This window comes from Hemiscyllium ocellatum, chromosome 13 (assembly GCF_020745735.1).
Source record: "Hemiscyllium ocellatum isolate sHemOce1 chromosome 13, sHemOce1.pat.X.cur, whole genome shotgun sequence".
Lineage (NCBI taxonomy): Eukaryota > Metazoa > Chordata > Chondrichthyes > Orectolobiformes > Hemiscylliidae > Hemiscyllium > Hemiscyllium ocellatum.
The window spans coordinates 5,722,699-5,739,693 of record NC_083413.1 but is presented as its reverse complement, the minus strand read 5'-3'; the positions used below and the strand labels follow the sequence as shown (position 1 = coordinate 5,739,693).

At 46.3% G+C, this 16,995-nt stretch overlaps 1 protein-coding gene across 2 annotated transcripts in view; it reads right to left on the bottom strand.

Moving 5' to 3' along the window:
• Nucleotides 1–4,136, bottom strand: part of atp1b3a (ATPase Na+/K+ transporting subunit beta 3a) — a 73,654-nt gene extending 69,518 nt beyond the window's left edge. For both annotated transcript variants that reach the window (XM_060833998.1, XM_060833999.1), the window contains exon 1: nt 3,764–4,136. In XM_060833998.1, the coding sequence (XP_060689981.1) occupies nt 3,764–3,875 (112 nt within the window). In that variant the 5' untranslated portion in view covers nt 3,876–4,136. The remainder of the gene's footprint in view (nt 1–3,763) is intronic.
• Between the last annotated feature and the right edge of the window lie 12,859 nt (nt 4,137–16,995).

Below are 16,995 nucleotides of genomic sequence, written 5' to 3'. Positions count from 1 at the left end.
TTAACCGGAAAGGAAAATATTGTGATTAAGGAATTATCCTCAGGGCGTCCCAGGTATTGATTTCATTAATCACTGAGAGGTCAGATTCCTTACCATAGATATGGTTCACCTGAGTGTAGTTCAACTTCACTTTTAAAGCTCCCGCACTTCCTGCTCCTCAGTTCTCCTTCATACCGGGTGCTGTTTGGAGTATACTATTTAAAATTAAGAGTTTCAGTATTCACAGTCTCATTCAGTGCTCGGGTGTCTCTAGTTCACCTGCCTGTTCAGACCTGGGCAAGTCTGCATTGGAATATTTTAAAGCAGGACAATGGGAAAGGGTGTCAGGGCTTGGAGAGGTGTTAGAAAGTTCATTTTAAAGGAAGGCACAACATTCTAAGAGCGACATTGTTGCTGGCTCTACCCCACCCCACCCAAAATAGTTCCTATTTTTGGCAGAGTGGACTGTGTGACTCAGGCTCTTTCAGGGACTGTATCGTGTATAGGGATACCCCTAAAGGAGTCTCCTTCATGATCTAAACAGCAATTCTAACTTCTCATATGCTGATGGGGCACTCACTGTAATTAGAGTCATAGAGATGTACAGCATGGAAACAGACCCTTCGGTCCAACTCATCCATGCCTACCAGATACCCTAAATTAATCTAGCCCTATTTGCCAGCACTTGACCCATACCCCTCTAAACCGTTCCTATTCAAATGGCCTTTTCAATGCTGTAATTGTACCAGCCTTTGCCACGTCCTCTGGCAGCTCACCCATACATGCACCACCCTCTGCATGAAAAAGTTGCCCCTTAGGGCCCTTTTAAATCTTTCCCCAAACCCCCTACATGTATGCCCTCTAGTTTTGGACTCCCGTACTCTGGGGAAAAGACTGTGACGATTCACCCTATCCACGTCCCTCATGATTTAATCAGGTGATGCTCAGCTAGTTTCAGAAATTGTATTTATCACTAACCCCCACCGTCCCCCACCTCTGTCATTCATCAGAACAAATTAATTTGTTTTGGGGCCTGAAATCAATCATAAAAAAGGGTCATATCTCAAGACGGGGCAAAGTAAGATCACACTAACATATGATAAGTGAATGTTTTTTTTTAGATTAGATTACTTACAGTGTGGAAACAGGCCCTTCAGCCCAACAAGTCCACACCGACCCGCCGAAGCGCAACCCACCCATACCCCTACATTTACCCCTTACCTAACACTACGGGCAATTTAGCATGGCCAATTCACCTGACCCGCACATCTTTGGACTGTGGGAGGAAACCGGAGCACCCGGAGGAAACCCACGCAGACACGGGGAGAACGTGCAAACTCCACACAGTCAGTCGCCTGAGGCAGGAATCGAACCCAGGTCCCTGGCGCTGTGAGGCAGCAGTGCTAACCACTGTGCCACCGTGCCACCCCAATGTTCTTGACAAAGCAAAATTTCCTGGCTCTTGAGTCAGAGATTAAATGTAGACTAAGGACACATAATTTACAAAGGAGCCCCATAAATGAAAACATTTATTTTTAAACAGCAAGGCTATATATTTTTTTGAATATTCCCCTCCTTCACGCATTCTTCGGGCAATAATTGCTAAAACATCGAAGAAAACAGGCAAGGGTCATGATTATTTCACATTGATCCTAAAAAAATGTCATAGTCAGGCAAAAAGCAAACTATATTTTACATGAGTACGGGGTTGCTCCAAGTCACTCCTTTTTTGCTACAGTGTCGGGAATCGGCCCTCAGCTCTATAAACAATATTAGCTTAACCCAAAACAGAAATCCTTAATACTCTTCTAGTAAAATGTTCTCAAATAAGATTTCACCTCCTCTCTCGAAATGATGCATTAAAGTCAAAGTTTCAAAAGGTCAGTGAGTTTCTGTGAAGCCCATGAAAAAATCAAATTAATGGAACATTGAAACAAAACAATTATAAAATTTATTGCTGGAGCCTTATTGATTTTGTGCAGAATTTCTTTGAATTATTAACTTATTTAAATTATGCAAGTAATAAAAAGGAGGAAATTTACAGATAAAATCAATTAAAATTTAATGAAGCAACTTGGAATTAAAGACAGACTGTCTTAAACACTGGCTGTTCATGCAGCTTTTTTCATCCATTGGGATTTATTTACTTTGCACCAATACCAAGAAATACAGCTCCCTTTGAAAAAAAAATCACTTCCTGGATTCCAAAGATCTAATAACATTTAAATCAAGACCATCAACTAAAAAGAGAGAGAAATGATGCAGTGATACTTTTGAATGGATGAATCTCCCGTATAAAATCAGATGTCAATCCCCTGCGCTATTTCTCAATCATCAAATAAAGACACTATTTTGCATCCAGTTCTATCACTTTTTAAGAAAAATCAAAAGATCAAGTGCAATTAGTCAGCGCTTCGCCCAGATCTAAGGGAATATTAAAACATTGCTCAGTCATGAAAAAACAAAGTGGGGGCGGGGTGGGGGAGGCTGGAGGAAATGCAGCAGCCCAACTTTACTCCAACGTTAGGAGTTTGCTCACGTTAACACCTCGGCAGCATCATGATTCCCAGGCTTTGCATATAATAACTCAGGTTTCAATCCAAAACCTCCAAGCCGCTTTCTGACACCTCGGCTTCAATTCATCATTTAATTCCATTTTACCCTCCCGTCCCCCCTGGACCCACCTCTGGCCCGGGGGTGGGGGGAGGTGACTGGGAGAGACAGAGAGACCCTCTCCCCTCGCTCAGCCCGGGCTCCAGTCACTGCGGGCAAAGCAATACAGTGGCTCCCGGGTACTGGGTTAGCAGCGAGGGCCGAGGGGGGTGGGGGGAATGGGGAGCACTGCAGCGATCGAGTCAGGGGTGGGGAGGGGGGGGGAGCACAGGGGGCAGGAACTGGGACAGGTATTGGGTGATGGGGGAAAGGGACAGGGGCAGGTATTGGGGTTGAGGGGGGAAGGGACAGGGGCAGGTATGGGGTTGGGGGAAAGGGACAGGGGGCAGGTATGGGGGTGAGGGGGAGAGGGACAGGGGCAGGTATGGGGGTGAGGGGGGAGAGGGACGGGGGGCAGGTATGGGGGTGATGGGGAAAGGGACAGGTATTGGGGTGAGGGGGGAAAGGGACAGGGGGCAGGTATGGGGGTGATGGGGAAAGGGACAGGGGGCAGGTATTGGGGTGAGGGGGGAAGGGACAGGGGGCAGGTATGGGGGTGATGGGGAGGAAGGGACAGGGGGCAGGTATTGGGGTGAGGGGGAAAGGGACAGGGAGCAGGTATGGGGGTGATGGGGAAAGGGACAGGGGGCAGGTATCGGGGTGATGGGGAAAGGGACAGGGGGCAGGTATCGGGGTGAGGGGGGAAAGAGAAGGGACCGGACACGGGCGGTAGGTTCCGCAGGGGGGAGTGGGGAACATAGAGAAAGAACCGGGGGGGGCGGGTAAGGAGCCGGACACCGGGGGCTGGGTCCAGCACCGAGTATCCGCAATGTTAATGCTCTCGCCAGAGACAAGCTGTCTCCACCACCCCCACCCCATCACCACCACCCCCACCCCGCTAGTAAAGCAGCTCCGACATTTCCAATCGATCCGCATGCAGCCCTCACACCCCCCCACCCCTTTACAGCTGGGTGGGGGTTAACCCCCTCACACACACACAATTCTCCATATACCTGGGTGGGTGGGTACCCCCTCCCTACAGCTGGTTGATGTTCTGATCAGTCTGAAGGTGAACATGCAGCATAATGGTGATGGTGATGGTGAACACACACTCGCTCCCGCAGCTCCTTACCCCAGCTGCTGGCGGTTCTGCCCATGAACTGCCCAGTGCCCGGGTTGTAGATAAACTGCTTCCATCCTCCCTCTGCCTCCTCCAAGTCCTTCTTGCCGTCTTTATCGGCCATGGTGTTCACCGAGTAACCGGCCGGAGGGGGTGGGGGGGAAGGGGGGGTTCGCCTGTCGGTGGGTGAGAGAGACAGAGAGACCGGGAGAAGGAGCTGGGGAGAGCAGGAGGATCTCCCTCTAGATGCTGCAGTGACTGGCGATGCTCTCCTCACTCTCTCTCTGTATCTATCTGTCTCCTGTATTTTTGTTTTCCTCCTCTTTCTATTTGCTTTCCTTCCTTCTATCTCTCTCTTTTCCCTTACCCTCCTTTCCCACCTTCCCTCCCTCCCTCTCTCTCTCTCCCTCTCCTCCCGCTGCTGCAGTGAATAAACCGCAGCGGCGGCCCCGCGGCTATAAGGAACGACGAGCATGCGCTTTGCGCAAAGCGGCCAGCGCGCGCCTCCGGGGGGGCCGGCGCGCGCACCCGCGTGGCAGCCAGGCGCGCCTCCGTCCCAACCGCAGAGACCTGGTGGGTGTTAAGGGGGGACGGGGAGAGAATCGCGCGCTCACGCCCGAGAATGTATCCTTTTTTGGGACAATGTAGCAATTGACTGGATACAGTATCCAGCCGCGCGCGCGCGCCCCCGGGGGGATACGGCGCAGATACGGCGGAACCCCGTCCGCCCTCCCGCCCTGCAGCAGCGGCGGCGAGTGAGAGATTTCATCTTTTATCCAGCAGAGCCTGTGTGGGAGGGCCCTCCATGTCTCTGCCCAGCATCAATCTGTAGAGAAAGTTTTTCTCCATCTCTGTCTTAAACTTTCATCTTTCAAAAAGCATGTCTGAAAATTAATTTAAAAAGCAAAGGAGATTTATTTCTTCTTCCCACCCACCCCCAGAGAGTTTGTACCTGTCCAGTTTCAATCTTCAGAGGAAAGGTTTGGGGGATATGGACCGGGTGCTGGCAGGTGGGACTAGATTGGGTTGGGATATCTGGACGGTTTGGATCGAAGAGTCTGTTTCCATCTCTATGACTCTTCTGACAAAAAAAAATGCTAAAGAATGTGAGATTGTTTGTTTAGGGGGTTAGTGGTGAGTTGAAGGGTGTGTTGCTGGAAAAGCACAGTCAGGTCTGAGGAGCCAGAGAATCGATGTTTAAGGCATAAGGCCTTCATCAGGAATGAAGCTTGGGGCTGGGGTGAAGATAGCTGGAGATGCTATAGGTGGATGAAGGTGGAGGGGTGAAAGTGATAAGGTAAAAACAATGACTGTAAATGTTGGATACCAGATTTTGGATTAGAGGTGCTGGAAGAGCACAGCAGTTCAGGCAGCATCCGAGGAGCAGCAAAATCGACGTTTCGGGCAAAAGTCCTGCTTTATCCAAAATGTCGATTTCGCTGCTCCTTGGATGCTGCCTGAACTGCTGTGTTCTTCCAGCACCACTAATCCAGGGTGAAAGTGATAGATCAGAAAGGAGGGTGGAGTGGATAGGTGGGAAGGAAGATGGACAGGTCAAGAGGGCAGTGATGAGTTGGAGGGTTGGGACTGGGATAAGGTGGGGGGAAGGGGTAATGGGAAAACTGGTGAAATCCACATTGATCCTGTGTGGTTGGAGGGACCCAAGAGAGAAGATGGGGTGTTCTTCCTCCAGGCGTCAGGTGGTTAGGGTTTGGCGATGGATGAGACCCAGGATCTGCATGTCCTTGGCGGACGGTGGCTGAACACTTTAACTCCTCCTCCCACTCAATCAAGGATATGCAGGTTCTCATCTCTGATCTCCAGCATCTGCATTTCTCACTTGCTCCTAGCTTGTGGAGAGGCCTATGTGTGAGTTTTGTTATATTTGGAGATTGAAAGCTGAGTGTTGGATTATTTAAGGAGTTGGTTTCTCATTTGTTCAGCTAAGTGTTTGATTTTTGTTTTAATAATCATATTTCTTTTTCTATTTTTTGGATGCTTAGTATTAAATCTGTTGGTCAGGGAAATTTGTTGTTATATATAAGATACTATTGAGAGCTTGTTTATATGCTTAATGTAGAAGTGATTACGCAGCAGGATCACTCAAACGGTTGACTGTCAGGAAAGGTAAGAAATTAGTTCAGAATTCTTCTGTGGCTATTCCTTTCTCAAACAGATATTCTATTTTGGGTACTGTTAAATGAGATAATGTCTCGAGGAAAAACAGAAGTGGTAGTCAGACCTCAGGCACTAAGGTTGCATTTTACATTAAACAGGGTTTGTCAAAATTTAAAAGAATAATTGTTACAGGGGACTGTCCTGTTAGGGGCACAGACAAGAGATTCTCAGGCAGTGAACGTAAATCCAGGCCGGCATGTTGCTTTCCTAGTGCCAGTGTTAAGGGCATGTTAAAATATTTGAAGCATATTGTCAAAAAGGAGAATGAGAGCTGGAAGTTGTTTACATTGGTAGGAATGACACAGCTAGGGAAGGGATTAAAGCTGTGCAGAGTGAATATAAGAGGTTAGACAAAACAATACATCAAAAGTAGTAATCTCTGGTTTACTCCTAGCTCAGTGGTTAGCACTGCTTCCTCACAGTGCTGGGGACCCGGGTTAAATTCCAACCTCAGGGGACTGTCTGTGTGGAGTTTGCACATTCTCCCCATGTCTACATGGGTTTCCTCCAGGTGCTCCGGTTTCCTCCCACAGTCTGAAGATGTGCAGGTTAGGGTGGATTGGCCATGTTAAATTACCCATAGTGTCCAGGGGTGACCTGGCTAGGTGAATTAGCCGTGGGAAATACAAGGTTACAGGAATGGGATGGGTTTGTTCTTTGGAGGGTTGGTGTGGACTCGATGGACTGAATGGCCTGCTTCCATGTTGTAGGGATTCTATGATTCTGGGGCCAAATTCTAATGAGGGAAGGAATAAAAGGACACAGGAGATAAATTCAGTGGCTGAAGAGAGGGTGCAATGTGCAGGGATTAAGTTTCTTTGATCATTGGGAGATCTTGGATGGAGAAGACCTGTTCGAAAAGGGTGGGTTTCACCTGAACTGGAAGGGGACCTGTCGAGGAGACTTGCTCGTTCTATTTTGGGAGTCTGTAAACTATTAGAGATAGGGATCAGGGTTTCCAAAGTAAAAGTGAAAATAGAAAGACAGATGAGGATCGTCCTGAATCAGAAACGAGCAACTTATTTAGAAAAGACAGACAAGAGCAAGCCAGAGAACGAGGTAACTCTAGGGAATTAAACTGTAATTATTTCAATGCAAGGGGTCTTACTGGGAAGGCAGATGAGCTCAGGGAATGTATGAGAACATGGGACTGGGATGTCATAGCTACTACAGAAACTTGGCTGAGGGAGGGACAGAGGAGAAAGTGAGGACTGCAGAGGCTGGAGGTGAGAGCTAAAAATGTGTTGCTGGAAAAGCGCAGCAGGTCAGGCAGCATCCGAGGAGCAAGAGAATTCCTGAAGAAGGGCTCATGCCCGAAACCCCGATTCTCCTGCGCTGTGAGGGAGGGACAGGACTGGCAGCCTCAGTGTCCCAGGATTTAGATGTCACGGGAAGGAGAGGAGGGAGAGTGGCATTTTTGATTAAGGAAAACATTACTACTGTAAAAAGAAAAATTGTTTCTGAGGAATAGTTTAGTGAAAATATGTGGTTAAAATTAGAAAAAAGAAAGCATGGTCACTTTAGAATTGTACTATAAGCTCCTGCCAATAGTCAGAGGGAAACTGAGAAGTGAATATTTTTAGATTAGATTATTTACAGTGTGGAAACAGGCCCTTCGGCCCAACAAGTCCACACCGACCCGCCGAAGCGCAACCCACCCATATCCCTACATTTAGCCCTTTACCTAACACTACGGTCAATTTAGCATGGCCAATTCACCTGACCCGCACATCTTTGGACTGTGGGAGGAAACCGGAGCACCCGGAGGAAACCCACGCAGACACGGGGAGAACGTGCAAACTCCACACAGTCAGTCGCCTGAGTCGGGAACTGAACCCGGGTCTCAGGCGCTGTGAGGCAGCAGTGCTAACCACTGTGCCACCGTGCCGCCCATTAATATGTAGAGATCTCAAACATATGTAAGAATAATAATGATGTAATAGGGGATTTTAGTGTACCACACATTGACTGGGACTACCATGGTGTTAAAGGTTTGGATAGTGAAGAATTTGTTCAATGTGTTCAAGAAAATTTACTTTATCAATGAATCAGTAGCAAAACCTGACCTTCTCTTGGGAAATAAAACAGGGCAAGTGTTAGTAAGGCAACACTTTTGAACTAGTGGTTCATAACTATTTTACAACTAAATAGTATTATGGAAAAGGGTAAGTCTTCCAATAAGGTTAAAATTCTTAATTGGAGTAAGTAAACCTTGTAAGGGTATGAAACAAGTTGACTGGAATTGACTATTCACAGGTAAATGGATGTCTGGCAAGTCAAAGTCTTTACTCTAATAGAAAATGCAGTAGAGTAAATAGAACAGAGCAATGAATACAATATTCCAGCTGCAGAGAAACTGAGTAAAGAGTGGGCTCTACCTGAGATTTGAAACTGGACAGATCCAAACAGAAATCTAGTTACAGTAGGGGTGGCACGGTGGCTCAATGGTTAGCCCTGCTGCCTCACAGCACCATGGTCCCAGGTTTGATTCCCCAACCTCGGGCAACAGTCTGTGTGGAGTTTGCACATTCTCCCTGTGTCTGTGTGGGTTTCCTCTGGGTGCTCCGGTTTCCTCCCACAGTCCAAAGATGTGCAGGTTAGGGTGAATTGGCCTTGCTAAATTGTCCATAGTGTTAGGTGCATTAGTCAGAGGGAAATGGTCTAGGTGAGTTACTCTTTGGAGGGTTGGTGTGGACTTGTTGGGCCGAAGGGCCTGTTTCCACACTGTAGGGAATCTAATCTAATCTAATCAAAGAAGCTGTTATTGAATCTATTTGGACCTGAGTTGAACCTTTTGTATCTTCTGCCCAATAGAAGCGGTTGGGAGAGATTGTAACTGGGGTGGGAAGGTGGTTATGTTGGCTGTCTTCCTGAGGCAGTGGGGCGTTTACATGGAGTCAGTGGATGGAAGGTTTGCCTGATGGACTGGACTGTATTTAAACAAGGGGTTAGTGATGGAGTGGATGTATTGGTGTTAATTTTCAAAATTTGCTAGATTCTTCTAGATTGGAAAAAGCAAATGTAGCCCCTCAATTCAAGAAGAGAATGAGGCAGAAAACAGAAACAATCAGTCAGTTAGCTTCACATGTGTCATGGGGAAGCTGTCAAAATCAATCATCAAGGAGGTTAAAGCTGGGAATGTAGAAAAAAACTCAACATAATTGGGAAGAGTCAGCATAGTTTTCTGACCAATGTATTGGTGTTCTTTGCAATTGGATTTCCAGAAGACATTTGACAAGGTCCCACATCAAAGGTTTTTGTGCAAAGTAGACTAAATGTTTTAGGAAATAAAATCTGACCATTGGTAGGAGATTGTTTTCTGCCAGCTAGCCATGGTAATGGGTAAAGCAGTCTTTGTCTGAAAGGCAGGAGGTGATGAGTGGGTCCCCAGAGGAGTCTGTGCTAGAGCCTCAACATTTTATGATATGCGTCAGTGACTGAAGAGGAGAGTAAATGCATGGCGATTAAATTTGCAGATTGCACAACAGGACGTACACGTGAAGAGGTCACAAGGAGGTTGCAGACTGGTACTGACAGGTTGAGCGAGTGTGCAGAATATCTAGCAGGTTGAGTGTAATGTGGGAAAACTGTGAAGTTGTTTACTTTGTTCAGGAGAATAAAAGAACAGTATATTACATAGATGGAAACTGACTGGTGAATTTCATAGTGCAAAGGGATTCTCGTGCATGAGTTGTTAAAATTGAATATGCAGGTGCAGCAAGTAATTAGGAATGCTAATGGAACGTTGTCCTTTATTATGAGAGGAATGGAACATAAAAATAAGGAGCTAATGCTTCATTTAAACAGGGCATTAGTGAAACATCTCAAATACTGCGAGAAGTATTGATCCTTCTTTGAGGAAGGATAGATGGCTCACAGGAGGTTTACCAGATTGCTACCTAGAATGAGAAAGGGTCAGTGGTGTTTAGAAGAGTGAGAGATGACTTGATTGAAGTCTGTAAGATCAGGAATGGTGTTGACAAGTTGCTTGTGAACATCATGGGCTTATTCTGACTATTTTGACTTAAGTTTTTGTTTTGTTGAGGTTTTGTTGGAGGGTCCTCTCTGTGAGATCCAGCGCGATCTCTTGTTGTATCTTCACAAACTCACCTCATTAACTATGGACCTCTCCCCAAGATTCCTCCTTGCTCAATTCGAGCTCTATCTTACAGCACGCTGTTCCCAGAGGAACTGGCCACACGGCAGATATCCACCGAAAGACTGGCATCGTAGCAGCAGTAGCACCATCTGTGAAAGGCTGTAGCAAACTCGGACAGACTTTGGCAATCCCTCACTAGTACAGCTGCCACAAAGCCACATCACTGTCATCACATAGGCTGAGTCTCCCTCCCACGGCCAGCCCCATTCTCTCGGCTCTTGTCACTGTTTACTAGCCCAGTACGGACTCAAGTGGGTCCAGTGTGAACTCGTGATGGCAGCGTTGGAAAGGTTCCTGGCAGCGTCTGTGTCCACTGGAGGCAGAGGTGAGTTTGGGCCCAGTGTGAGACCCAGCAGCTGCAGTGATGGGGTGGGTTCAAAGTGGACTCATGGCAACAGCTGATGGCTTTGGTGGTGTCTGCATTGGTAAGGTCTAACGAACATTCATGGTGGAGAGGGCATTACTGGGGGTGAACTGGGGTTGGAGAGGGGTTAGGTTTGTAGCAGCACTAGCTGCAAAGTGACTCGTGCCTGGCCACCAGGCCTGTGACAAAGCACTTGACACCATAAAGTTGGACACTTACTAAAAAACTTTCTGACTTTATATTCTGTGTTTTGGTTTATTTCTCTATGTTTTAAGGGAGTGCACGTTTCACTGTATTTTGTAACAAAATACACATGACAATAAATCAAATCAAATCAAACAAGGACACACATTTGTCTTTAGGTACATTCCTGTCTGAACACCCTCTCCAGATTATCCAGTCCCCACTGCCCATCACAACCCCCCCCCACCCTGCTTGTTATTGTTCTGGAAGGCAACATCGCAGACAAGCAAGCAATCAGACCCATTCCAAACATAAGTTTTTACTTACAACCTCAAATTGGAACGTAGACAACATAAGAGCAAACAGTTCGCTCCACAATGCTTTCCAAATCCTGGCGCCATCATTAACGACTGGTTCATGTTCTGTGATGGTCTGCTGCTCCTAGGCCTTATCGACCAGGATCAACTGGATTAGCTCCTTCCAGATGCAGCCTCATCCTCCTCCAGCCACTACTCCCCTTCCCCTAGCACATCAACATATTCCCTGTTCCAGTTGTTATGATGAAGGGATTATGCCCTAAATATAGACTCTGCTGCTCCTCAGATGCTGCCTTTCCTGCTGTGCTTTTCCAGCGCCACACCTTTAGACTCTGATCTCCAGCATCTGCAGTTCTCACTTTCTGCCTGTTGTGCAGAGCATGGCATACTCTGTCTGGACACAACCACGTGATGAAGGAGTGGCGCTCCGAAAGCTAGTGCTTCCAAATAAACCTGTTGGACTCTAACTTGGTGTTGTGTGATTTTTAACTTTGTACACCCCAGTCCAACACTGGCATCTCCAAATCAGGTTAATGGGAATGATAGTCTAACTATTGTTGAGCAACGGTTAGAAGGAGATCAAATTTGGGGAAATAAATATTCAGTCTATGTTACATTTCAAAAGGACAGGTGGCACGGTGGCACAGTGGTTAGCACTGCTGCCTCACAGCGCCAGGGACCTGGGTTCAATTCCCGCCTCAGGCAACTGACTGTGTGGAGTTTGCACATTCTCCCCGTGTCTGCGTGGGTTTCCTCTGGGTGCCTCCCACAGTCACAAAGATGTGCGGGTTAGGTGAATTGACCAGGCTAAATTGCCCGTAGTGTTAGGTAAGGGGTATGTGTATATATAGGGGTATGGGTGGGTTGCCTTTCGGCGGGTCGGTGTGGACTTGTTGGGCCGAAGGGCCTGTTTCCACACTGTAAGTAATCTAATCATGTCTGACAGGCAGAAAGGAAGGGGTGGAGGGTAGCTTGCTTTGTGTTGGTTGGAAAATTCAGAGTATGTAGATAGCACAGGAAAGGGGACATTACTCAGAGTAGTCTGTAGCCTCCTTAACAGTAGCTATATGGTAGGACAGAGAATAAATCAGGATATAATAGGAGCATATATAGGTTAAAGGGGAGAAACTTGGGTTGGAAGCAACTGTGCTAAAATTAAATAAAGGTAATTACAAAACAATGAGGGCAGAACGAGCTGGCTCGCACTGAGAAAGGAGTTCAGCAGCGACTATGGTTGAAGAACAATGGCAGGTGTTTAAGAAAATAGTTCATGGCTCACAACAAAGATATATCCCAGAGGAACTGAAAATGTGTTGCTGGAAAAGCACAGCAGGTCAGGCAGCATCCAAGGAGCAGGAGAATCGACGTTTCGGGCATGAGCCCTTCTTCAGGAATGCCCGAAACGTCGGTTCTCCTGCGCCTTGGATGCTGCCTGACCTGCTGCGCTTTTCCAGCAACACATTTTCGGCTCTGATCTCCAGCATCTGCAGTCCTCACTTTCTCCTATATCCCAGAGGAAAAAAGGAATAACCAACCACTAGGGATGTTAAGGATAGCATCAAATTGAAAGAAATAAACCATGCAATGTGGCAACGATTATAGAGGAACCTCATTATTCAAATATCAATTATCCAAAATTTGGATTATCGAATGAAGATCTCGAGGTCCCAATAGAAACATTACATCAAAGAGATGTTTCAACGCTGATTACATCTTTGTTTTTAGGATATTAACAATGAACCCAGCTTACTGAAATACCCCCAAGAACAGTCCTGGATATCGATGGGAGCCCAGGCACTGACTCCAAATGACTGACCGCCCACCTTCTCTCTCTCACCCCCCCGCACTTTCCCTAGAGTTCTACACAGGGGTGTATACTAAACCCTGCTTTCCCTAATAATCTCTCCAACATTGTCCTGTATAGGGCAAAGGTGGAACCTGTCAAAAGTTGCAGTAAAAGGTGAGTGCGCGCTATTTTGAAACTTACCCCACAAAGGCATCAGCAGTCTTACTGTTGGTGTCCGGTCTGGCTGCCCCTGAAGGGGGGGGAAGGCGGAAGGAGGGCTCACGGGGGCTGGGGAATGGGGACGGGGAGTTGGATGGCATTGGGGGGCAGGGTTAGGAAGGGGGTGGATGGGGTGGCAGGACAGGTGGATGAGTGGAGTTTGATGGGGTTGGGGGGGGCGGGAGTGGATGGCATTGGGGTCAGGGTTAGGCGGGGGATGGAAGGGCTTGGGGAGGCAGGTGGAGGAGTGGAGTTTGATGGGTTTGGGGGTGGTCGGGGGCTCACACGCAGTGTGCAGCTGCCTAGTCTCCTGACTTAGCAAGAGCTCACTATGTCAATCCCATTGAACTAATTGGAAGCTTTAGCAATGCTGAGGGTCACGTGTACATCTGCTCAGAAACAAACTCTGAGACAGGGGGAGGGAGCAAGGCAGGCAGAGGAATGGTGGTGGCGTGGGGGTGGGGGGGGGGGGAAGCAAACCAGAAAACTCCGAGCCCCAGAGAACAGGCATTGAATCAATTAACCAAATAATCAATTATCCGAATGAAATAGTGCCCGCCCATCTTGTTCAGATAATCGAGGTTCCTCTGTAGTGGTAAGTGAGAGGATTGGGGAAGTTTAAAAAATTAACAAAAAACACCTCAAAAAATTGAAAGAGAAAATAAGCTTTGACAGTAATAGAAAGATATTCAGCAAGAGCTCCTTCAAATATACAAATAGCAAGAGAGAAGCTAAAATGAACATCAGCCCTTTAGAAAATAAGGTGAGGGAAATAACAATGAGGAGCTAGGAAAGAGCACAAGAGCTGAATACATACTTTGCATCAGTCTGCACAGGTAGGAAACACTAATAACATTCCAAACATATGAAACAATCAAGGGCAAAAAGGGGATAGATAATATGTACAATAACGATCACTAGAAAGTAAGGGCAAGAAACTAATGAGGCTGAAGTCTGATAAATCCCCTGGACCCAATGGTATAATTCTCAGATATTAAAGGGAGCGGCTCCAGAAATAGTGAATGCACTGATAATACTCTTCCAGAATCCCTTAGATTCAGGGGGAGAAAAAATCCAGAGGATTGGAAGACTGCCAATGTGTCACACTTATTTTTAAAGGGAAGGAGAAAATAAACAGGTAACTATAGAGCAATTAGTTTAACACCTGCCATTGGCAAAATGTTCGAGTCTATTATAAAGGATGGAATAATGGAGCATTTGGAAATCGGTAATGTGATAAGGGAGTCAGCACAACTTCAAGAAGGGAAAATCATACCTGACAAAATTTATTATGACTTTTTGGGGGAATGACAAACTGGATAGATAAAGGGGAAACAATAGATGTAATATATTTGGATTTCCATAAGGCATATGGGTATTTAATAAGAAAAAAAATGCCTTGCGTTAGAGGTAGTAATTAGCATGGATAGAGGATTGTTGAACGAATAGAAGATAGGGAGTTGGGAATAAGAAAAGCATTTTCGGAATGGGGGCAGGGGGTGATGGTGCTGGGGTGGTGGTTCATCCTGTGTATTAAGGGGGCACTTTGAACATTCCTCCTTGCTAAGAAGGAACAATCCACCCCCCAGCCCACACAGTGAAAGCTACTGCCTGGATGCTCAGCATAGGCTTCTACAAAATGGGACCATTAACGAAGCACAAAGTGGCCACTTAAGGCCCACAATTAGTCGAAGGGCAACCAGGTCACCCGACACCACCACCTCTTCCCAGCCGGTGGTTAAACTGTGGTCAGGACTGCTGGTGAGCGTGGTGGGCATCTGTCCACGGTACGATATTTGCCTGCCCCTGCCAACAAACCAGCATTAAAATGGTGCTGTAAAATGCAGCCCTATGTCTCCAAAACACCTACTGTGTTGCAACAGAATGACTGTGTTAGAGATTATCGCACAGAGACTGTCAAACAGTACAATAGCTGCAGTGAATCCTCACTGACTCATTGAACCCTGCGCAATCTATTACTACATAAAGAATAATATCAGCTCTTCACACCACCCACCAGCTTGTCTAGCGGATTCTGGTGAGGGATTACATCATTCAGCATCTTCCAATTAAATCTCGCAGAAGACTGAAACAGTATGGAGTTGTCTCTCACCTCAGTGAGCTAGCACAGTGCCATACTTAACCCCACCCAACACTACCCTGAAGAAGGCATTGTACACACTACACCAAGACTGTTAGCCTGCTGTCAACATTTATCCCTCAACCAGCACCTAAAATATGCAAAATAGAAGCTGAAAAACTACAGATGCTGTAAAGGTTCTGAGGAAGGGTCAGTCAACCCGGAATGTTAACTCTGATTTCTCTCCACAGGTACTGCCAGACCTGTTGAGCCTTTCCTGCAATTTCTGTTTTTTATTCTAAAATATACCACCTTGTCATTTACTTAATTGCTATTTCTGAAATCTTGCTTTACACCAATTGTTTGTTCTGGGTGAACAGCTCCAAAAGGCACTATTTCGGAACGGACTGAGATCATGAAAGACACGTGAGGAATGCAAATTCTTCCTTTCATAAGTTTTTCTTCACATTTTCGTTAATTTAGTTAGGGATAAAACTGTGAAGAACAGTATTTAATTTTGTGACATAGAATAGCAGATAAATGAGGACACAGCCAATTTGTATTCACCCCTGAGACAGACAGTTCTAATTCCAGGGTGTCTGCCCTGCATTCCGATCCCTTTATTTCCTTTACCTCAGCCACTTGTCTCCTCTCATAGCCGTTAGCATGGTCCCTGCTTTAACCACTGATTCTGACAGTGCAGGCTCACAATCAACTGGTTATCATAAACATCTCACATTTAATCTTTGATCTATGTCAGCAATCTCTAGTAGCAGTCTTTCACCTCCTGTATCCTATGCCTAAACAACTTAAACACCTCCGTCAAATCACCTCTTAATCTCTTCAGTTCAAAGGGAACTAAGTTTAACTTCCAACTTTCTCTAGATTTGTATATTTTCACACAGATGCTAAGTGGACTCCTAATAAATCTGCATTGTATTCCTTTGTTAGCCTTCAAGTTCTACCTACAACACAGAGCTCAAAACTGCAGAGAAATCCCAACTCTATTAGTGCTAATTCATCATGATGTATGGACTTTCATATTCTTTACCCGTTATGTTCAGGGTCAAAGAGTGTGGCGCTGGAAAAACACAGCTGGTCAGGCAGCTTCCGAGGAGCAGGAGAGTCGACGTTTCGGGCATGAGCTTTTCATCAGGAAGCTGCCTGATCTGCTGTGCTTTTCCAAAACCACCCTCTTCGACTCTGATCTCCAACATCTGCAGTGCTCACTTTCTCCCTGTTGTGCTCAGGCCCAGCAATGGGAAGATAAAATCAGCATGGTCTTAGGTGAGGGGAGAGGTTGAGGAGAGGAGTCCTTCATTGGATCCTAGCTGGATGCAGGAATTGAACTCATGCCGATAGTGTCACTCTGTATCACAAACTAGCTATCTAGCCAACTGAACTAAACCAATCGATTTAGCCACATTTTCTACTTGAGCTGCACCTTATGTAGGTTGCCAGGTGGCTCAGTGGTTAGCACTGCTGCCTCACAGTGCCAGGGACCCGGGTTCACCTTCAGCCTTGAGTGGGTGACTGTGTGTGGAGTTTGCACATTCTCCCCGTGTCTGTGTGAGTTTCCTCCGAGTGCTCTGGTTTCCTCCCACAGTCCAAAGATATGTAGGTTAAAATGAATAGGCCATGCGAAATTGCCCATAGTGTCCAGGGATGTATAGGTTAGGTGGGTTAGCCATGGGAAATGCTGAGTTACTGAGAAAGGATGGGAGTGTGAGGATGGAATGCTCTTCAGAGGGTTGGTGCAGACTTGATGGGCCAAATGGCCTTTTTCCACACTGTAGGGATTCTATATCTGGAGCCTGTTGTCTCTCCCGCTGCTCTTCCACATCATTCAACTTTTCCCCTGTTGAAGTTATTATAATAGTTGCATTTTTTGATAAAATAGAGCTTATAAATTGATGGTAAAATCAGTATCAAATAAATGCAACATGAAACATCACATT